Source organism: Coregonus clupeaformis, chromosome 28, assembly GCF_020615455.1.
Source record: "Coregonus clupeaformis isolate EN_2021a chromosome 28, ASM2061545v1, whole genome shotgun sequence".
In the NCBI taxonomy this organism is placed as follows: Eukaryota; Metazoa; Chordata; class Actinopteri; order Salmoniformes; family Salmonidae; genus Coregonus; species Coregonus clupeaformis.
Genome location: NC_059219.1, coordinates 30,952,422 through 30,975,966, shown reverse-complemented (window position 1 = coordinate 30,975,966; position 23,545 = coordinate 30,952,422). Strand labels below are relative to the sequence as shown.

The following is a 23,545-nucleotide window of genomic DNA, read 5'->3' as shown; positions in this document are numbered from 1 at the left end:
CCCATGTAGCTCAGTTGGTAGAGCATGGCGTTTGCAACGCCAGGGTTGTGGGTTCGATTCCCACGGGGGGCCAGTATGAAAATGTATGCACTCACTAACTGTAAGTCGCTCTGGATAAGAGCGTCTGCTAAATGACATAAATGTAAAATGTGGGGAAAAGTTCTAGATCCATTTACACTGTTGTAGTGTTTCCCCTTGACCCTGTTCTATCCCCTGTGTTTTTGCCTTGGTTTGGTTCAATCAATCAATCAAATGTATTTATAAAGCCCTTTTTACATCAGCAGATGTCACAAAGTGCTATACAGAAACCCAGCCTAAAACCCCAAACAGCAAGCAATGCAGATGTAGAAGCATCTGGAAAATAAATTTGCTACTTGCCTATTAAAAAAAAAATAGATATTTTATTTTATCCAATTGAATAAAGTTAACATTTGTGACCATTTTACCATGTTCAATGTATTTTATTTTTAAACAGGCAACCAATAGATGCCAAAGCTGACAGTACAGAGGATCTTCTGTAAAATAGATCTAATGAAACTGTAGGAGGACAGATGAAGATTAGAGTGGGGCTCTGTCTCTGCTGCTTGCCCAAGGTGGTTTCAGTCTCATGTCCATAGTCCCTGGACAGTCATGTGCCTATGCAGCAGTAGCTACCTCTTGACTTTCATGCATCTAAGCAGTGATAACACTGTTGTGGCTGTGTAGAGTAGCTGCAGTGCGGTACTGCTGGAGGGGGGAGGCGCAGGGGGGCTGAGGGCCAAGGAACATCATGCCTCCTACACAGGGCTGACACACAAAACACAAAGCAACCATATGTTTACTCTACTCTGGGTAATGGTCATCCGACTTGGCACGTACTGGTTGAATCAACGTTGTTTCCACGTCATTTCAATGAAATAAACATTGAATTGATGTCTGTGTCCAGTGGGATGTTAGTTAGCCAGTATGAAAATGTATGCACTCACTAACTGTAAATCGCTCTGGATAAGAGTGTCTGCTAAATGACTAAAATGTAAATGTAATGTTACTAACACTGACTTTGAATAGCCCCCTACTGAATCATCTAAAGTTTCTCTATTCACAAAATGACCGGTTACATTGTTCAGTGTCAGCAGCAAGAACATAGCATTTGTAATATCTACATACCCCTGCTGATCGAACAGGCCCTCCCCCCACTCCAGTCCTCTGGGAACGTAGGGTGGCAGGTCTTCTGGCCTGGACACCGGCTGCATGTGATGATACACACACAGTTTGACTTTGAGAACCATACTATGATACACTTAGCTCTCAAGTTCAATGTGTCACACATTCTAAATTAAATTAAGGAATCAGGGGGAAAAAAAGTGATTCAATTCAATGACGGAATAAGATTTCTGACTTGAACTATGGAGGTCTGTACCGGTGTGTGGCCTTGCAGGGTTGCTCTGGGGCCGGGCCCGGAAGTCTAGCAGAGCACAGGGGGAGCAGAAAGGATGGGTTATGGATGAAGGGTTCTGGGTCCATGGACTGTGGCATACCCTAAAGACATGCTTCTTCCTGTAGGAAAATCAAATCACTTGCATTAAAGAAATAGTATCACTTTATGTGATACTTCAATCAATTCTTGTTCTAATGGTACCTCAACAGAGCATGACTTGAATGTTGCATTTGAAAACACAGATTACCTTTTAATCAGAAGAAAGGGTGTGTTGTCAGGGCAGTTGATCTCTGTAGCAGGGATGCTTGCCTCTTCACAGGACAAAGTGTCCTCTCTGCAGCTCTCCACTTTCTCATCAGGCTCAGCCCAGGCCTGGTGTGGCTTTATCCCAGTACAGCGTGCAGGTGTGTACCATGCTATGGCCTAGCCACCCACCAGAGTATGCAGATCATCACATGTTATGTATACAGCACATTCAATGCAAACATACAAGTAATAGCATATCGAGAGACTTGTAGGAAATGTCTTTTTTAGATGAATGATGCGATAAAGGGGTAAATAATGTAGTCCTGGATCAATTATATACTATCAGTCTATCAAACCAAAGGAACAAAAACACTCAATCATCCTTCACCCCTCACAGTGTTCTCACTTGGCCATTGTCTTTGCATAGGACTGTGGTGCACTCTGGTCCCAACATGATGCGCTCCAGCCCTGCCCAAAGGAATTCCCCTGGGCTCTGTGTCTTCCTTCCAGAGGCTTCAGACCAAACCTTACAGTACAGTACAAATCACGGTCAAAACTGAGTCGACTTCACAAAACCTCTGTCATAGCATAAACCCCCTCCTAGAATGATTGATTAAGTTGTTAAATGACGCTTTTTTTGTAAACAAAAGACGACACACTATGACAATCTATAACAATGTTCACCAAAGGGTTAATGTCTGTGTTGTCATCGTAGGCCTACCGTAACAGAGCCAGCTGGCTGGAGGAGTGTTCTGGGAGGGAAGCGGAACTCTGCGATGGGACGTCCCGCTATGTTTTGCTGGAGACGGAACCCCCCGAGGTCCTGCTGTCTCCGGGAGGAGTTCCCCAGCCTCACTAACAGACCCTGCAGCTGGACGTCTGTGATCCGCACACTGCCTGAGGCACTATGGCACAACACCGCAGACATCACCATCATCACCATCATCATCATCAATCTCCATCATCATCAATCTCCATCATCATCAATCTCCATCATCATCATGACCATCATCATCATCATCATCTCCATCATCATCTCCATCATCACCATCATCATGACCATCATCTCCATCATCTCCATCATAACCATCATCATCTCCATCATCACCATAAGCCAGCACCACAGTCATCTTGGCATGACTTGACACTTTCCTACTGATTGTGTTCAAGGGTCATACCTGGAGTATTCATGCCTGTGTTGCCTGGCTGTGGACGGCCTCCTCTTCCTTTCCTGTGTCCCGCAGGGAATGCTCTCCTCCACCAGGTCCTTAGTCAGGGAGTGCCAGATATCTGTGGTGCGTCCGGCTTGACTGGCCTCAGCCGACACAGGACGCTTGGCATGAGCAGCCATTTTGTCCCTACCTGCAAAGGCATTTGAAGTTGATTGGAAAAGACTTGACAGGTAAAAATAATATGGTGGAAACTCATTATTAGGCTGGCTTTCACCTGGTAAAGAAGAGGAGAGTTAGGATTTTTTGTTTCATTTTTGTGGACAATTACTTTTTTTCCACAATTGAACATCCCAACATCTGCATGGGCTGTCCATCTAACAGAGTCCAGATTGGACACACCCCGAACGAAGATTACTGGTGAGCAGCTGCCTCGACTAGGGATACAGACACCACCCCAGCATGCGCTAATTTTCACTTCTTTCACACACACTCGGTTTAGGTATTGAAAGCAGCAGAACAATACATAGAAACTAAACCATTCGTTTGTTATAATATGACAGTACTTGACTTGTTGCCTGAATGTTTTAGCCTGTGCTCTCTATATTTATATTCAAATGCAGAAATACATACTGCTATCCGCTCCCTGATGCGGTTTTCTGGAGTAGATGTCTGCAGCTGTAGCAGGTCTCATCGCATTGCCCTGTCTTTGGGGATGGTCAAGGTGGAAAACTTTAAACTTTGTACACACATACAAATGCACATCCATTTATATATGTTATGTAGCCAGTCTTTCCTACCTGGGGACCAATGCTGAAGTCCCATGGGTATCCCAGGACACCTTCCACATTGCCTGTGTGGAAGAGATTATATTCCATCTACAGTTGAAGTCGGAAGTTTACATACACCTTAGCCAAATACAGTGGGGAAAAAAAGTATTTAGTCAGCCACCAATTGTGCAAGTTCTCCCACTTAAAAAGATGAGAGAGGCCTGTAATTTTCATCATAGGTACACGTCAACTATGACAGACAAAATGAGAAAAAAAAATCCAGAAAATCACATTGTAGGATTTTTAATGAATTTATTGGCAAATTTATTGGAAAATAAGTATTTGGTCAATAACAAAAGTTTCTCAATACTTTGTTATATACCCTTTGTTGGCAATGACACAGGTCAAACGTTTTCTGTAAGTCTTCACAAGGTTTTCACACACTGTTGCTTGTATTTTGGCCCATTCCTCCATGCAGATCTCCTCTAGAGCAGTGATGTTTTGGGGCTGTCGCTGGGCAACACAGACTTTCAACTCCCTCCAAAGATTTTCTATGGGGTTGAGATCTGGAGACTGGCTAGGCCACTCCAGGACCTTGAAATGCTTCTTACGAAGCCACTCCTTCGTTGCCCGGGCGGTGTGTTTGGGATCATTGTCATGCTGAAAGACCCAGCCACGTTTCATCTTCAATGCCCTTGCTGATGGAAGGAGGTTTTCACTCAAAATCTCACGATACATGGCCCCATTCATTCTTTCCTTTACACGGATCAGTCGTCCTGGTCCCTTTGCAGAAAAACAGCCCAAAAGCATGATGTTTCCACCCCCATGCTTCACAGTAGATATGGTGTTCTTTGGATGCAACTCAGCATTCTTTGTCCTCCAAACATGACGAGTTGAGTTTTTACCAAAAAGTTATATTTTGGTTTCATCTGACCATATGACATTCTCCCAATCCTCTTCTGGATCATCCAAATGCACTTCAGACGGGCCTGGACATGTACTGGCTTAAGCAGGGGGACACGTCTCGCACTGCAGGATTTGAGTCCCTGGCGGCGTAGTGTGTTACTGATGGTAGGCTTTGTTACTTTGGTCCCAGCTCTCTGCAGGTCATTCACTAGGTCCCCCCGTGTGGTTCTGGGATTTTTGCTCACCGCTCTTGTGATCATTTTGACCCCACGGGGTGAGATCTTGCGTGGAGCCCCAGATTGAGGGAGATTATCAGTGGTCTTGTATGTCTTCCATTTCCTAATAATTGCTCCCACAGTTGATTTATTCAAACCAAGCTGCTTACCTATTGCAGATTCAGTCTTCCCAGCCTGGTGCAAGTCTACAATTTTGTTTCTGGTGTCCTTTGACAGCTCTTTGGTCTTGGCCATTGTGGAGTTTGGAGTGTGACTGTTTGAGGTTGTGGACAGGTGTCTTTTATACTGATAACAAGTTCAAACAGGTGCCATTAATACAGGTAACGAGTGGAAGACAGAGGAGCCTCTTAAAGAAGAAGTTACAGGTCTGTGAGAGCCAGAAATCTTGCTTGTTTGTAGGTGACCAAATACTTATTTTCCACCATAATTTGCAAATAAATTCATTAAAAATCCTACAATGGGATTTTCTGGATTTTCTTTTCTCAATTTGTCTGTCATAGTTGACGTGTACCTATGATGAAAATTACAGGCCTCTCTCATCTTTTTAAGTGGGAGAACTTGCACAATTGGTGGCTGACTAAATACTTTTTTTCCCCACTGTACATTTAAACTCAGTTTTTCACAATTCCTGACATTTAATCCTAGTAACAATTCCACGTCTTAGGTCAGTTAGGATAACCACTTTATTTCAAGAATGTGAAATGTCAGAATAATAGTAGAGAGAATGATTTATTTCAGCTTTTATTTCTTTCATCATATTCCCAGTGGGTCAGAAGTTTACATACACTCAGTTAGTATTTGGTAGTATTGCCTTTAAATTGTTTAACTTGGGTCAAACGTTTCGGGTAGCCTTCCACAAGCTTCCCACAATAAGTTGGGTGAATTTTGGCCCATTCCTCCTGAGAGCTGGTGTGACTGAGTCAGGTTTGTAGGCCTCCTTTCTCGCACACGCTTTTTCAGTTCTGCCCACAAATGTTCTATAGGATTGAGGTCAGGGCCTTGTGATGGCCACTCCAATACCTTGACTTTGTTGTCCTTAAGCCATTTTGCCACAACTTTGGAAGCATGCTTGGGGTCATTGTCCATTTGGAAAACCCATTTGCGACCAAGCTTTAACTTCCTGACTGATGTCTTGAGATGTTGCTTCAATATATCCACATAATTTTCCTTCCTCATGATGCCATCTATTTTGTGAAGTGCACCAGTCCCTCCTGTAGCAAAGCACCCCCACAGCATGATGCTGCCACCCCCGTGCTTCAAGGTTGGGATGGTGTTCTTCGGCTTGCAAGCACCCCCCTTTTTCCTCCAAACATAACGATGGTCATTATGGCCAAACAGTTCTATTTTTGTTTCATCAGACCAGAGGACATTTCTCCAAAAAGTACAATCTTTGTCCCCATGTGCAGTTGCAAACCATAGTCTGGCTTTTTTATGGCGGTTTTGGAGCAGTGGCTTCTTCCTTGCTGAGCGGCCTTTCAGGTTATGTCGATATAGGACTTGTTTTACTGTGGATATAGATACTTTTGTACCTGTTTCCTCCAGCATCTTCTCAAGGTCCTTTGCTGTTGTTCGGTGATTGATTTGCACTCACCAAAGTACTTTAATCTCTAGGAGACAGAACGCGTCTCCTTCCTGAGCGGTATGACGTCCCATGGTGTTTATACTTGCGTACTATTGTTTGTACAGATGAACGTAGTACCTTCAGGCATTTAGAAATTGCTCCCAATGATGAACCAGACTTGTGGAGGTCTACCATTTTTTCAATTTCAAACTAAATTTTCTTGGCTGATTTCTTTTGATTTTCCCATGATGTCAAGCAAAGAGGCACTGAGTTTGAAGGTAGGCCTTGAAATACATCCACAGGTACACCTCCAATTGACTCAAATTATGTCAATTAGCCTATCAGAAGCTTCTAAAGACATGACATCATTTTCTGGAATTTTCCAAGCTGTTTAAATGCACAGTAAATTTAGTGTATGTAAACTTCTGACCCACTGGAATTGTGATACAATGAATTATAAGTCAAATAATCTGTCTGTAAACAATTGTTGGAAAAATTACTTGTGTCATGCAAAAAGTAGATGTCCTAACCGACTTGCCAAAACTATAGTTTTTTAACAGGAAATTTGTGGAGTGGTTGAAAAACAAGTTTTAATGACTCCAACCTAAGTGTATGTAAACTTCCGACTTCAACTGTATATAGTGAAATAGGTCTGATACAGTATTTAAAAAATATCCTTGATAAGACAAACACTTCTCTCAAATGCTGTACGTCAAATTGATTTCATGTGTATCAGTAAGGCCTAGTTCAGAAAGGAAACACCACATGTACGTTTAGCCATTTATTAGAAAAGATGACAATGCATAGTCTTGGCATTAGGCTCTGCTCCTTCAGGGTAGCTCACTGCCAGAGAAAAGCGTCATATAAAGATGATCAAATAACTACAGGCAGAGAGCACAATATGCTATACCAAATCCCCTGAATGAAGAAACACAGAACCCAGACAGGTGGAGGCTGGGGTGATGGTGGGATATCAGAAAACAGCAAGCATAGCGAGTAACAGCTAGTTAGAGCAGCAGCAGCCATGGCAGCAAGCGACACCAGCGCATGAATGCAAGTGTCATCCAGCATCGAGGTAGCATGTCAATTTAAATGGACCGCATGTACAGTGCATTCGGAAAGTATTCAGACCCCTTGACTTTTTCCACATTTTGTTACGTTACAGCCTTATTCTAAAATGGATGAAATTGTTTTCCCCCCTCATTAATCTACACAAAATACCCCATAATGACAAAGCAAAAACAGTTTTTTTGAAATTTTTGCAAATGTAGATATATTTTTCTAAACGGAAGTATGGCATTTACATAAGTATTCAGACCCTTTACTCAGTACTTTGTTGAAGCACCTTTGGCAGGGATTACAGCTTCATGTCTTCTTGGGTATGACGCTACAAACTTGGCACACCTGTATTTGGGGAGCTCTGTCAGTTTGGATGGGGAGCGTCGCTGCACAGCTATTTTCAGGTCTCTCCAGAGATGTTCGATCGGGTTCAAGTCCGGGCTCTGCTAAGCCACTCAAGGGGATTCAGAGACTTGTCCCGAAGCCACTCCTGTGTTGTCTTAGCTGTGTGCTTAGGGTCGTTGTCCTGTTGGAAGGTGAACCTTCGCCCCCGGTCTGAGGTCCTGAGCGCTCTGGAGCAGGTTTTCATCAAGGATCTCTCTGTACTTTTCTCCGTTCAGCTTTCCCTTGATCCTCACTAGTCTCCCAGTCCCTACCGCTGAAAAACATCCCCACAGCATGATGCTGCCACCACCATGCTTCACCGTAGGGATGGTGCCAGGTTTCCTCCAGACGTGACGCTTGGCATTCAGGCCAAAGAGTTCAATCTTGGTTTCATCAGACCAGAGAATCTTGTTTCTCATGGTCTTAGAGTCTTTAGGTGCCTTTTGGCAAACTCTAAGTGGGCTGTCGTGTGCCTTTTACTGAGGAGTGACTTCCGTCTGGCCACTCTACCATAAATGCCTGATTGGTGGAGTGCTGCAGAGCTGGTTGTCCTTCTGGAAGGTTCTCTGATAGAATAATTATTAATGACTAATTATTACACCCTGAAACGGTGTGAAATGTGTTAGAATGTGTGAGTGTAGGACCAGTAAAGACTATGACATTGAGCTACTATTTAGCAATGTGAGGAAGAGTTAGGCCAGACAACAAAGGACAAGGAGAACTGTCTACAGACAACTGAGAAACCAAGATAAAGAGGCCTCCCAATTTAGGGAGGAGAGAAACTGTTAGGCTTTTTAAGGAGTATGAAATATGGTGACGGCGATAACTAAGGAATGCATGTGTGTGTGTGTATGTATGTATGTGTGTGTGTATGTGTGTGTGTGTGTGAACTGATGGTCAGGAGAGCAGTTTTAAAGTGGAAAACTACAGCCCGCCTAAAGAGAGGAGGGATTTTTGGATGACGTGTGAGTATAAAAGATGGACTCTGAAATTGTGATGGCAGAATTCTCAATGAATAAACATCTCTGACTATGCAGACCGGGACTCTGTCCGTTTCTTGATTTTGGGAGACGCACAGAGGCACTGAAATAGTTTGTTATATAATTATCATAACAGCTTGGTCCTTCTGAGCCGCAATCCAATACCTGCCTCTGTCATTCCAGGTAACTCTGAAAACTGTCGACGGGCGAATGATACATTCGTAAATAGAAAGTCCTGCCCTTTGACATTAAGGGTTAAGACAGGCCAGAGGACACCTGATTAATGACAGAGACGGTGACGGAATCCAAACCTACATTGAATCTCGACTGCAAGGATAAGGTCAGTAGTCTTTATTTATTAATTGGGGCAGTCTGGGATTGCTCAGGGTGGGTCCGTAACGATTCACGGTAATAGGCCATTACCAAAAGTAACTACCCTGCATTCAGAGAACCTGTAGTAGATTATAGAACAGTAATGTTCAACAAATAATCCGGGATAAAGAAATACAGGAAGGGAGATAATTATCATCGTGTAAGATAGATACATTAAACAAGTCAAGAGTCATAAACAACTGGGGATTTGCTCTAACTGTCTGTTTCATGAAACTAGAGCTTTACGACCTCTGGGTTACGGATAGTGTTAGCAAAAAATCATATAAGGTTGTATACGTGTGAGACCTAATGATCCACCGAAATACGTGATAATTGTTTATTGCTAAAATAGGTCACGTGAGAAAAAATGGTTGTCCCATCCGTTTCATGAAACTTGGGTCTTAAAACACTCTGGGTTACGGGTTGAATAATTTAAATGGTTGATTACAAAAGCTGATCATAACATTTGCTCAAAAGTCGCACCTAATCATAAGTCCCAAGGAAAATAATTATTGATTGAATTATTACTCCAATACCAATATAAACTAGTTAATATTGAGATTGTACAAGGTACAGTGTTTACAATATAAACAGAAAAGAGAGTAATTAAACTAGAGTCCATGATTAAACAAATGCATGTAAATTGTGGTAATGATCTAAAGAAACAGAAAAGAGAGGAACAGGAGGATTCAGAGCTAAGCTCAGGAGGGAGTCAGTATGAGTCAGGAGATGAGAGAGTAGGAGGGGGCCAGTACCCACTGATAGCCTTACCTAATCTATTGGCAGGGAATGAAGGGGCCCCAGCAACCATAGATGTATACAGTAATAATAATAATAATATGCCATTTAGCAGACAGGCCATGAACACCGAGGACGTGGCCAGAGTGGTAGAAGGAATGACGTACCCCAAAACAGGAATAGTAAGGATTGGGCTGCCGTTAGAGGGCAGTGGGTTTCAGGGGATGCCCAGAGGGCACTTTTGCCATGGGCCTATCACGGAGAGTATGTTGGGAAAATAACTGAATTGTGTAATAGCCTCAGAGAACATTACCATCGTCATGCAGACTTCTCTAAAGTACATGATTGTAAACAAGAGGATAGTGAGACTGTCAGCCAGTACTTAGAGAGGCTTAAAGATGTGTTTAACGCAAACAGTGGCATACCCGAGCCAGACCAAAGACAGGGAAATGATACGCCCTACCATCAGCAATTAAAAATATAGCGTTCCTCAGTGGAATGAGACCAGAGATAAGCAGGACCATTAAAAATACTTTGATAGGGTGGAGAACGGCACAGCAACACTGATTGAGGTTAAACAAGTATGCAGTTTACCAAGAGCAGATTGGGAGAGAAAAAGAGGAGTAAGAGAGACCTTAAGGGAGTGCCAACTCTCGGGGAGATAGTGAGGCCAGAAACAAAGGGACAACAAACAAAGGGTGTCCTGTAAATCACAGTCTGTTTTTTTTTTTTTTTTCCAGTTCTGCTGGGAGTATATTTGATGATGGGGATTTGTGTTGAATGAGAGGCTAGATACTTCATAAAATAATAATTGGCATAATAATGATATATTAACTTGCTCACCCAAACGTGGACATATGTCATGGGTGAGACATAATTAACATAATATTGTACAAAGCCAATTTAGGGTTTCCATTAAGGAACGTCAATCACTACATTGGATATTAATACTATGGAGATAAATTCAATATATGCTGGTCAACTACGGCATGTTTTTGGTGTTATTTGTAGCCTACTTAGAAAGGACAGTTACCCATATCTGCTGTATTCTAAACAATGACAGATTGGGGGTTTCATAAGAGGTGGCTATAATTTTAGTTGATAACAGAGGTAATTAGATTTGAGAAATGTTGATATGTAATGTTAGATGGAAAGTCAACAATAGAGGATAGAGATTGTACAGGGTTTCCTGTTTGAAAAAAAAGTAATAGAAATTGGGTGATGAGAAATGTTGAATTGCATTGTTTAAGCAAGAATGGCATTAAATTCATGCTTTCTAGTTATGTGTATGCAAATATGTTATTCGTTTTTGGTGGTGTTTGGATAGAATTTACTAATGCCAGGATTTAGTAAACGAAGCAGAGAGATATAGTGAGAGCAGTGGAAGGGATACCCCACCCTAAGACGGGGGTACACCAGTTCAGAAGAGATATGGAAGGGCTGACCGCCAGCTTTAAGCTGAATACAGGGGAACTAGAGAGGGCAGTCAGACAGATAGTGTTAAAGGACTGGGCGGCAGTGAGAGGAAACTGGGTTCCCGGAGATGGGAATGCGCCGGTTCTAGAGTGGGCAGCAGGAGGGGCTTATGGAGATAAGTTGGCACAACATCTGTGATAATCTGAGAGAATATTATCACAGACATGCCGACTTCTCCAAAGTCCACGAGTGTAGGCAGAGAGACAGTGAGACTATTAGTCAATACCTAGAGAGACTGAGAGATGTGTTCAATGCAAACAGTGGGCTAATAGATCCAGGACCAGGGGCGGCACAAGAGGGTCCGTATCACCAACAGTTAAAGGTTGCCTTCCTAAATGGAATGAGGCCAGAAATCTCTCAAGCAATAAAAAACTGGGGCACGGCAACCTTAGCTGAAGTTAAGCATTATGCAATCCATCATGAGCAGAATGGAAAGGAACGAAACAAGAAAAAGGAAGTGAAGGGAGCTGAATACCTAGTGGCAGCCCTAGGGGAGATGGGAGGTAGGAGAGACTGGAAGGACATAGGAGAGAAGAGAGGTTACGGTAGCAAAGACAGACAAGAAGGAAACGGTAATAGTGGAGACAGGAGTGAGTCCCTTTAAGAGTGTGCTCCTAATCTCAGCTCGTTACCTGTATAAAAGACACATGGGAGCCAGAAATATTTCTGATTGAGAGGGGGTCAAATACTTATTTCCCTCATTAAAATGCAAATCAATTTATAACATTTTTGACATGCGTTTTTCAGGATTTTTTTGTTGTTAATCTGTCACTCACTGTTCAAATAAACCTACCATTGAAATTATAGACTGATCCTTTCTTTGTCAGTGGGCAAACGTACAAAATCAGCAGGGGATCAAATACCTTTTTTCCCTCACTGTATGATTCGAACTATAAAATAACAGAAGAGAGAGAGAGAGCTTTCCCTGAATGAGGGATACCTATTGCTAGTAAATTGTACTAATCTTGGATTACTTTTATGGGATAGAAGTAAATTGAGGTATTATCAAATGTTGTCAGCAGGATTAAAACACTTCTCTGGTCCCAGTCAGCTGTCAAAAGAGGAAGTTTCGATAGATAGAGATCTACTTATAGAGAACTACAGTAGGGCCCCAATTAAGGAAGTTCACAGATGGGTGAAGCAAGGCGCAGTAAATAAGGAAGGAATATGGGTCAAAGACAGTTTACCAATTCTCCCGAAATTACTGTTTAGATATGCTGCAATATTGACACACGGGCAGAGCCATGTGTCACCGGGAGGGATGGATGGTAGAGCAGGTTAGGAAACACTTTGTGGCCTATGGTATAACGAATTACAAAATATATATATATATATATATATTTTGTTTTTAAAGTGTTTGGAAGACCTTACGGAATGCCACAGTTGGCAGGACCAGAACAGGCAGACATAGAACTAGAGAATACACTAGCAGAACACATGAGAAAATTGTTCGTTAACCGTATGTCTAAGAATTTGTGTCCTACAGGAGAATTAAAGGAGAAGGTGATTCATAGTATATAACCTGGAGACTGGGTGTGGATCCAAACGTTGAGGAAAAAGGATTGAAAGCAGTCACGCTGGGAGGGACCATACCAAGTCCTATTGGTAACTGCCTTCGCTATATGAATAGCTGAGAGAGCCACTTGGGTCCACGTTACCCACTGCAAAAAGGTAGGCCCACATACCAACACCATTGAACACACAAAGAGTTAAAGAGAAGAACTGACCACTAGGGTTTGGGGGTAAACTCTGTTAACGAAGAAACCCTACCCCGACCTTTCATCACTGTGGGGTGTTTATAGAGGTGTGGGTATGGGGAAGTACCAGGCAGGTGGGTCAGGGACAGGATTGGGATGGCGGTTTTGGGGATTTTGGGGGACTCTGAGCTGCATCATCATGTTAACCATATTATGGATTAATCCAGGTCAACCTAAACAGGGAAATGATGCACTGATTAGATCTCGTAGAAATACTGAAACCAAGAAAGACTATTGGGGGAATTATTATTTTAATAGTTAAAGTCAGTTTAGGATAAGATGGGGGATTCAAGATACCATTCGACTTCCCCCATGAAGAGATAGGATTTTGGAGGATTTGGTAAGAAGGGGGCGTGTACAAGAAAGTTAGGTCCTAGAAGGTATGGTAAATACATTTGCACTGGGGAACGCTCATGTCCTTGGGCAAGGGTGTTTAAACATACCTGGGGAACATACTATGAGAATGGAATGGACGCAGTACACCGATGGGGAATTAAACAAACCCATGATAAATGTAAAACGGAACTGGTGATAACGGTAAAGTCAATTATGCAAGATGACATAGCAAGGAACTATTGGGTCTGTGTTGATGATGTCGGGGCATATACATGTGTGAGGCTCATTTTTCAGGAAATAAATGAATCTTCCACCCCCGAGACAGAACAGCAGGTAGATCTAATGTTATCACCAGAAGTATCAAAAACTAGTCTAACACCCCTTGGCAGGCCCTCAGAAGGAATCCTAAAAAGCACTAAACCACCAAGGGTAGAATATTTCCTCTTGCAGGAAATGCACCAAGGAGAAGTAGAAGGAATTTCAAATGAGAACTTCTGGGTAAGGTGGATGAACTACACAGCTAGGGTGTTGGGTCAAACTAATTGTTATGCCTGTTCAACAGGTAGGCCAACCCTTCTAACTGCACCTATGCCTCAGACCATGTTCTCTTGTGTGATAGATTTGGGATCAAACCAAACCTCACCTAATTGTTCTGATATTAAAATAACCACTCTTAAAAAGGATAATACTAAGGCACCCCAATTCACCATGATCCCCGGAGATTATCAATGTTATAGACACCAAAGTAATGCGAATCACAGATCAAATTGGAGAAGGGTTTACAACCACGTTTTTCTGGTGGGTTACAATTGATAAAAATGTTGACTGGATTAAATACATCCACAAAGGTTTGTTAATTAGACAGGGGATGCAGTGAAGAGAATCTCAGGCCAACTATCCGCCACCTCACTCATGCCCTGCAGAATACGTTTGGTTCTCAAAATGCTTTTAGCAGAGAAGAGCGGATTTACAAGATGGTGGGAGGTAAACAATAAAGCCCCAGATGGTACAGTAACTAGAGCACTGGCATTAAGTAAAGAATGGGCTGAGAACTGGGTGGTGAACACATCAATGACTGGTTGGTTTGATAACATGTTTGGTAAATGGAAAACTATTGTTGTAACTATTCTGGGTGCAGCTATAGCTTCTATGGGAATACTTGTTCTTTGTGGATGTTGTCTTATTCCCTGTGTCCGAGGATTGGTGAGAAAGGCGTTGGAGATGCAGTTTCCCAACAGATGGTGAGATACGGCCCAATCCCGGACTCCGACCTAAGGAATGAAGAATATGACCCCCCAGGCTTGGTGGAGGACGACGACGATTCAGATAGTTTGAGACTGGATGTTTTCCTAGAACTGCAAATCTCTATTTTAAAAGTTATTGTAATGATCTTTTGTGTATTAAAGTCTTGTTTTAAGTATGATGTACTAGTTAACCGATGTTGCAGGATGTGATGAAGCAAATGTTCTTCACTATAGGCTTAGACTGTTGTTTCCAGATAGTGGGTAAACAGGTTAGGTACCATTGCTAAAGAGTAACGTTACGCTTTTAATCATGGGGTAACCCTGATGAACCTGTATTGAATGAGACAATTTTTAATGTTTTTATATGCAAATCAACTTATATGCTTCAATGTGTGTGATTGATTTCTATAACAACATATATTTTGTGAGTATGTGTGTAATATTTAGTCAAAGGGTGGATTGATAGAATAATTATTAATGACTAATTATTACACCCTGAAACTGTGTGAAATGTGTTAGAATGTGTGAGTTTAGGACCAGTAAAGACTATGACATTGAGCTACTATTTAGCAATGTGAGTAAGACTTAGGCCAGACAACAAAGGACAAGGAGAACTGTCTACAGACAACTGAGAAACCAAGATAAAGAGGCCTCCCAATTTAGGGAGGAGAGAAACTGTTAGGCTTTTTAAGGAGTATGAAATATGGTGACGGCGATAACTAAGGAATGCATGTGTGTGTGTGTGTGTGTGTATGTATGTATGGTGTGTGTATGTATGTGTGTGTGTGTGTGTGTGAACTGATGGTCAGAAGAGCAGTTTTAAAGTGGAAAACTACAGCCCGCCTAAAGAGAGGAAGGATTTTTGTATGATGTGTGAGTATAAAAGATGGACTCTGAAATTGTGATGCCAGAATTCTCAATGAATAAACATCTCTGACTATACAGACCGGGACTCTGTCCGTTTCTTGATTTTGGGAGACACACAGAGACACTGAAATAGTTTGTTAAATAATTATCATAACATTCTCCCATGTCCACATAGGAACTCTGGAGCTCTGTCAGAGTGACCATCGGGTTCTTGGTCACCTCCCTGACCAAGGCTCTTCTCCCCCGATTGCTCAGTTTGGCCAGGCGGCCAGCTCTAGGAAGAGTCTTGGTGGTTCCAAACTTCTTCCATTTAAAAACGATGGAGGCCACTGTGTTCTTCGGGACCTTCAATGCTACAGACATTTTTTGGTACCCTTCCCCAGATCTGTGCATCGACACAATCCTGTCTCGGAGCTCTACAGACAATTCCTTCGACCTCATGGCTTGGTTTTTGCTCTGACATGCACTGTTAACTGTGGGAACTTACATAGACAGGTGTGTGCCTTTCCAAATCATGTCCAATTATTTGAATTTACCACAGGTGGACTCAAATCAAGTTGTAGAAACATCTCAAGGATGATCAATGGAAACAGGGTGCACCTGAGCTCAATTTTGAGTCTCATAGCAAAGGGTCTGAATACGTATTTAAATAAGGTATTTCTGTTTTTTGTTTTCAATACATTTGCAAACATTTCTAAAAACCAGTTTTCGCTTCGTGATTATGGGGTATTGTATATAGATTGATGAGGAGAATTTTGCATTTAATCCATTTTAGAATAAGGCTCTACATAACAAAAGGTGGAAAAAGTCAAGGGGTCTGAATACTTTCCGAATGCACTGTAAGTAGAGTGCAAATCCAATTGGAGCAAAATACTGATGCAATCAGCTGATACCACAACACTCGGGTTTCCCTTCTGAACTGGCTTCGCTATATTTATTTTTTATCATGTCACTTCAAAACACCTATGCTGGAGCATCAACAAAAACAGTCATACAGCTAATACAGTATTCCTATAAAAATATTATAAAACATCCTTTTAGTTTGGAAATCTGGACATAGAAATGTAATATGCAGAACTGACATAATGATCTGACTGTCTTTTTCTACCACAAGTCAAGCATTCCTAAATCTTTCCTACAGAGGGCAATGTTGCAATCATTTTCTAAACAGATAAACACTGCCACTCAACATCAGCATTTGTGCCTTGATCCATTTTACAAAGCAAAACAACATACAACTAATTTTGTTAAACATTATGGTGGGCTATATACTATATCACCACCTATCATTCTGCCAATCAAAGAATGTATTATCTTGTTTTCTCATTCCTCAGAAAGTGATACATTATTGAGGCAACAGACACCTTTTCTTGGAGCTAAATGTCTAATCCCTGTAATCATTCCACAGAGCTCTAAATGGATTAATATGTATTGAGTGATGTAATCTGATATAATTAGCCAACAATGTTACCTCACCAACTGCATGAGCACACTCAGGACCTTTAAGTTTATGCAGCTGTCACATAGAGTTGCTGAAGCAAATTATTTGGCAAACGTCAGTCACATCCCTAATGAAATGCACTTGCAGGCACTTTCCTAGTAGCTACATACATATAACACCAAACCTTTGATAACATGCACAAGTTATACTTTAAAGTCAACTCTCATTTGTATTTTAAGACTTTTGTTTTGTTACTGATACCACAATGAATGTGTTCATTTGATGCTCCAATTTGGATGTTCTAAGAACTTTTGGAACCTGAAGAGCAGTCTTTGTTTACAGTGTTTGGAGCTCATGTTTGACTAGTGAACGTTGTGCAGTAGCCTACTGTGTCTATATCCATTACATGACTGAAAGCATTCCATGAACGTGTGCTTCACGTGACTATGTGAGAAGTGATGTAAACATAACCATTATGTTGAAGCATTACTTCATATCTGTAAGGTCAACAACCTGTCATATCTGGCACTCCCTCAAGATGTCTACATTATATAAGCGCCAGATGTTTTCATTCAAGTATCTAGTGGGTATCTAGTTTGCTTGGGTGGAGCACTGTCTTTGTAGCAGTGGTGTAAAATACTCAAGTAAAAATAATTTAAAGTACTACTTAAGTAGGTTTTTTGGGGTATCTGTACTTTACTTTACTATTTATATATTTTTTTACAACTTATACTTTTACTTCACTACATTCCTAAAGAAAATCATGTACTCCATACATTTTCCTTGACACCCAAAAGTACTTTTTGAATGCTTATTAGGACAGAAAAATTGTCCAATTCACACACTTATCAAGAGAACATCCCTGGTCATCCCTACTGCCTCTGATCTGGCGGACTCACTAAACACACATTTTTCATTTGTAAATTATGTCTGAGTGTTGGAGCGTGCCTGGCTATCCGTAAATTAAAAAAGAAAAAAGAAAATGGTGCTGTCTGGTTTGCTTAATATAAGGAATTTGAAATTATTTATACTTTTACTTTTGATGCTTAAGTATATTTGAGCAATTACATTTACTTTTGATACTTAAGTATATTTAAAACAAAATACTTTAGTAGTATTTTACTGGGTGATTTTCACTTTTACTTGAGTCATTTTCAATTAAGGTATCTTTACTTTTACTCAAGTATGACAATTGGGTACTTTTTCCACCCCTGCTTTGTACACTGCTCAAAAAAATTAAGGGAACACAAAAATAACACATTCTAGATCTGAATGAATGAAATAATCTTATTAAATACTTTTTTCTTTACATAGTTGAATGTGCTGACAACAAAATCACACAAAAATTATCAAAGGCAATCAAATGTATCAACCCATGGAGGTCTGGATTTAGAGTCACCTTCAAAATTAAAGTGGAAAACCACACTACAGGCTGATCCAACTTTGATGTAATGTCCTTAAAACAAGTCAAAATGAGGTTCAGTAGTGTGTGTGGCCTCCACGTGCCTGTATGACCTCACTACAACGCCTGGGCATGCTCCTGATGAGGTGGCGGATGGTCTCCTGAGGGATCTCCTCCCAGACCTGGACTAAAGCATCCGCCAACTCCTGGACAGTCTGTGGTGCAACGTGGCGTTGGTGGATGGAGCGAGACATGATGTCCCAGATGTGCTCAATTGGATTCAGGTCTGGGGAACGGGCGGGCCAGTCCATAGCATCAATGCCTTCCTCTTGCAGGAACTGCTGACACACTCCAGCCACATGAGGTCTAGCATTGTCTTGCATTAGGAGGAACCCAGGGCCAACCGCACTAGCATATGGTCTCACAAGGGGTCTGAGGATCTCATCTTGGTACCTAATGGCAGTCAGGCTACCTCTGGCGAGCTCATGGAGGGCTGTGCGGCCCCCCAAAGAAATGCCACCCCACACCATGACTGACCCACCACCAAACCGGTCATGCTGGAGGATGTTGCAGGCAGCAGAACGTTCTCCACGGCGTCTCCAGACTCTGTCACGTCTGTCACATGTGCTCAGTGTGAACCTGCTTTCATCTGTGAAGAGCACAGGGCGCCAGTGGCGAATTTGCCAATCTTGGTGTTCTCTGGCAAATGCCAAACGTCCTGCACGGTGTTGGGCTGTAAGCACAATCCCCACCTGTGGACGTCGGGCCCTCATACCACCCTCATGGAGTCTGTTTCTGACCGTTTGAGCAGACACATGCACATTTGTGGCCTGCTAGCGGTCATTTTGCTTGGCTCTGGCAGTGCTCCTCCTGCTCCTCCTTGCACAAAGGCGGAGGTAGCAGTCCTGCTGCTGGGTTGTTGCCCTCCTACGGCCTCCTCCACGTCTCCTGATGTACTGGCCTGTCTCCTGGTAGCGCCTCCATGCTCTGGACACTACGCTGACAGACACAGCAAACCTTCTTGCCACAGCTCGCATTGATGAGCCATCCTGGATGAGCTGCACTACCTGAGCCACTTGTGTGGGTTGTAGACTCCGTCTCATGCTACCACTAGAGTGAAAGCACCGCCAGCATTCAAAAGTGACCAAAACATCAGCCAGGAAGCATAGGAACTGAGAAGTGGTCTGTGGTCACCACCTGCAAAACCAGTCCTTTATTGGGGGTGTCTTGCTAATTGCCTATAATTTCCACCTGTTGTCTATTCCATTTGTCCAAATTTGGTATATGAAATTTCACATTTGCACAACAGCATGTGACATTTATTGTCAATCAGTGTTGCTTCCTAAGTGGACAGTTTGATTTCACAGAAGTGTGATTGACTTGGAGTTACATTGTGTTGTTTAAGTGTTCCCTTTATTTTTTTGAGCAGTGTAGTTGGTATTCAACTCTCAGACATAGATGGAGAAAATGAAAATGATATTTTGGGGATCTTTTGAAAGGCAGCCAGCGATGAAAGCCAAGGCATGCAGAGACAATTTGCAGTGTCTTGTCTCTTTTCCCAATCCCCACACTGCATCTCATTGTTAGTGGTGTTCTGCATTAGAGGGAATTATCATCCACTGAAGTACGTTAATGCAGAGAAGGACTCTGGAAGATAATGAAGCCATTGAGGCCTGTACTATGCAGCACAACTCCAGCATTGTGGAGAGTGGTTCCATAAATCAGCTTCATGAGGTGGAGCCCCTATTGTACGCCAAACTATCCCTCTGATCTCTTAAGAATGAATGGAATGTAGTAACACCCTCTATGATGTAACAAACATTGTGAGGCCCTGCCATGGCAACCGCTAAGTAAGCAGGGGGCTTTTGTTCTTTGTGGACAACCTTTTTGAGAGGAGGTTTGAAAGTCATCCACTTTCTTGAAAGTGTTTTTAAACACCATATCATCTTGTTGAGGTCACCATTTCTTCCTGGCATGCTTGACCACAGATTTAAACTTTTTGGGAGAAAATTGCAGCGTGGGTTTGAGAGAGAGAGAGTTCTTATCGATTATACTGTGAATCAGTGTGTCCTCCCCACATTCCTCCTTTTCAGTCCAGCTCTTTCCCGAACACAGTGATTTACACACACACACACACACACAGTCTCACACACAGTCTCTCTCTCTCACACACAAACACAGTCTCACACACACAGTCTCACACACACAGTCTCACACACACACACACACACACACACACACACACACACAGAGAACGATCTTGAAACTATCGTACAAAGCAAGCTATCCTATAGAGAATAGTTGATAAAATAACTTTTGACTTACACACGCTATCTTGTTTGTGTGAGTAGAGTAGGTCAGTGACTTACACAGACTCTTCCGTCTTTACATGTCCCTCATCTGGCTCTCATCCAAAATGGAGTCACAAAGGCATGACATTTCAGTCACAACTCAAGTTAAAGGACAAGCTTAAAGTAATTTCATATACCATACAAAATCTCACAAGCCTCAACTTTAATATTTTATTTTTATTTGTTTATCACGTGTGGTGTATATAAATCATTAAAATATTTTAACATGTGCATGGATTTTTGCCACTGTGGATTTGCTTTAGAGTTCCTGTATGTCTGTATCTGGCCCTTAGTGAACTGTTATATACTACGTCTGTCCTTGTGTCAACCAACAATAGATACTAAATCCACTAAATAAATAAAATAAAATACTAAATCCACCCACAGTATTAACGTGCAACAATATTGTAATAGCAAACAGATGGCATTGCATATTGCCATTGGGATCTTCCATAATGGCAAACACAATAAGACATCATCCAATGTCGTAATCCAAATCCGAGCCTAGTTTCCGAATGAAACAGCTGACCATGGACCTTGTACCATAATGACATCATAGCCAATGCACGTACCCCTGCAGATCGACTCCGTACTGGTACCTTGTGTATAGAGCCAAGTTATCGTTACTCATTGTGTATTTATTATTACTTTTACTTTTACTATTATGTATTATTACATTTCTATTATTTTGCTATTTTCTTTCTCTCTGCATTGTTGGGAAGGGTCCGTAACTAAGCATTTCACTGTTAGTCTACAATAGTTTTTTACGAAGCATGTGACAAATACAATTTGATTTTATTTGAAGGCTGGTGTAATTTAAAATGACCAGGTAATTGAGCAGAGGTATTTAAGTCTCGAGTAGTCCGTTATTCTGTAACATTGACTAAATCCTGCAAGCTGTAGACAAACATCTGTCAAAGATTCTAGAGGCTTCATCTGGTTAGGCATGAGGGTCAGAACATGGAGCATTTTAATTCCTGTAGGTTCAGAGGGTGAGGTCAAATCAAATCCCTCCTACCATATAGGAACTACACACAGGTCATTGGGAATACCTGAACAACCTTGATGGGGTGTCCTTAATAAACATCTTGCTTGATACAATATGTAACGACTGAGAGAAACAAATTGGTACAATCTAAAGCCAAGTGGCAAACAATAATGCAGGCAGTAGGGACGGGGGTGTGAGCATGTGGGTCTGGGCAGAGGAGATGTAGTCATTGTTTGTGTGTGTCTGTAAGTTGTTGTTCATTAAAAAAATTAAATAGTAAAAAAATAGAAAAGTAAACATTATTCAAAAAAACTAAAACTAAAACTGTATGTATTGTCCTGTGTAATATATTGATTTCCTCCAAGTGCTCTTAATCACTACAGCATACTCCCACACCCTCTCTTTCTCTGCTTACGCATCTATAGGGAGTGGGCTGGTTGAGCGGAAATGAGGCTAGCGAGAGAAGTGATTAGGGATTCTGCCTGATCAGCACCACACGCAGTGCTCATGATTAATGCTCATACTACTCTAGAATGAGAATTGCTTCTACATCCTTCAATCTAGCTACCAGTCTCAGAGTTTACAGTAGAAATACACTTTCATTCAAATCTAACACTGTCATGTTGGGTTGATCATCTTTTAACAGGCTTTAGGATCAACGATATAGCCAGGATTAAATATATATCCCAGTAATAAAACAACCACTCTAAAGGGTCAGTTAAGGGCGCATTGCTATAGCTACAACTGTGGTTGCTGGACTGATGGATTCCTAATGTGCAAGCCAATCCCTCATTGCGGATGCAATCCAGCTGGTTCCTAGTGTTCCTTATGAACACACTTAAGAAACTGCCATGATGCTTCAAAGGAAATCACTTCAGTGTCATTGCTTGTAATTTCATGTACTGTCAGGCATATTGTAATTCTTATGACAATGTTACAACAATGTTTAGTGGATACTTAGGGTTAGCCTCGCGTGACCATCCTGATCTCGCAAGCTTACATGAAGTGAAACAAAAATTCAGCGCAGCGGTCAGGGTGGTGGATCAGGCTAACTTAGGGTAGGATGATACCAAAACATGACTTTATGCAATGTACTGTAGTGTTCTGTTTAGTGTTTTGTTTAGAGGCTACATCTCAGAGCCAATGTACTGTAGTGTTCTGTTTAGAGGCTAAATCTCAGAGCCAATGTACTGTAGTGTTCTGTTTAGAGGCTACATCTCAGAGCCAATATACTTTAGTGTTCTGTTTAGAGGCTACATCTCAGAGCCAATGTACTGTAGTGTTCTGTTTAGTGTTCTGTTTAGAGGCTACATCTCAGAGCCAATATACTGTATACTGTAGTGAGTAGAAGAGCCCTCCTGCTCTGACCAAGACTCCAATAACCACTCTGGAGTGGAGGACAAGATAGATGGATATTTTCCCCCTCCCCTGATATGTCACATTTCACTAGTCATGCTACAGATTGCTCCTAATGAAACTTAAATGAATCCTGAAAACAGACCAAAATGAACCACCCATGTAAACATTGAAGTCTATGTAAAGAACATGATTTCGGTCCACAGTAATTCAGAGGTGAAATATTCAAGACTGTTTAAGTTTTTGTGCTTACATGTCGATCTTGATTTTATTTGACACTCCCTTTAAATGAACAGTGTGACTAAACAAAAACCTAACCTTTCTCTATCTGTTAGAAAGGCTTGACAAAAAGAGTAATGTTTCTGTAAGGCGATTGAAAATGTCAAACTCACCAGTATGTCTGACATATTTCCAGGCACTTTGTAATGTAACGTTAATGTGAGCCTTGTTTTCTGGACCACTCTCTCTGTGTTTCCATGCTGAAGGAGT

At 41.6% G+C, this 23,545-nt stretch overlaps 1 protein-coding gene across 1 annotated transcript; it reads right to left on the bottom strand.

Moving 5' to 3' along the window:
* Positions 1 to 79: 79 nt before the first annotated feature.
* On the bottom strand, positions 80 to 23,545 carry LOC121542509 (lamin tail domain-containing protein 1-like). The gene is made up of 10 exons (XM_041851904.1): positions 23,449 to 23,545; positions 3,633 to 3,685; positions 3,466 to 3,539; positions 2,842 to 3,025; positions 2,385 to 2,568; positions 2,070 to 2,189; positions 1,665 to 1,840; positions 1,400 to 1,536; positions 1,147 to 1,226; positions 80 to 786 (listed from the first exon to the last, which is right to left on the bottom strand). The coding sequence occupies exons 1-10, from the start codon at positions 23,461 to 23,463 to the stop codon at positions 673 to 675; spliced, it is 1,137 nt and encodes a 378-aa protein (XP_041707838.1). The 5' UTR covers positions 23,464 to 23,545; the 3' UTR covers positions 80 to 672.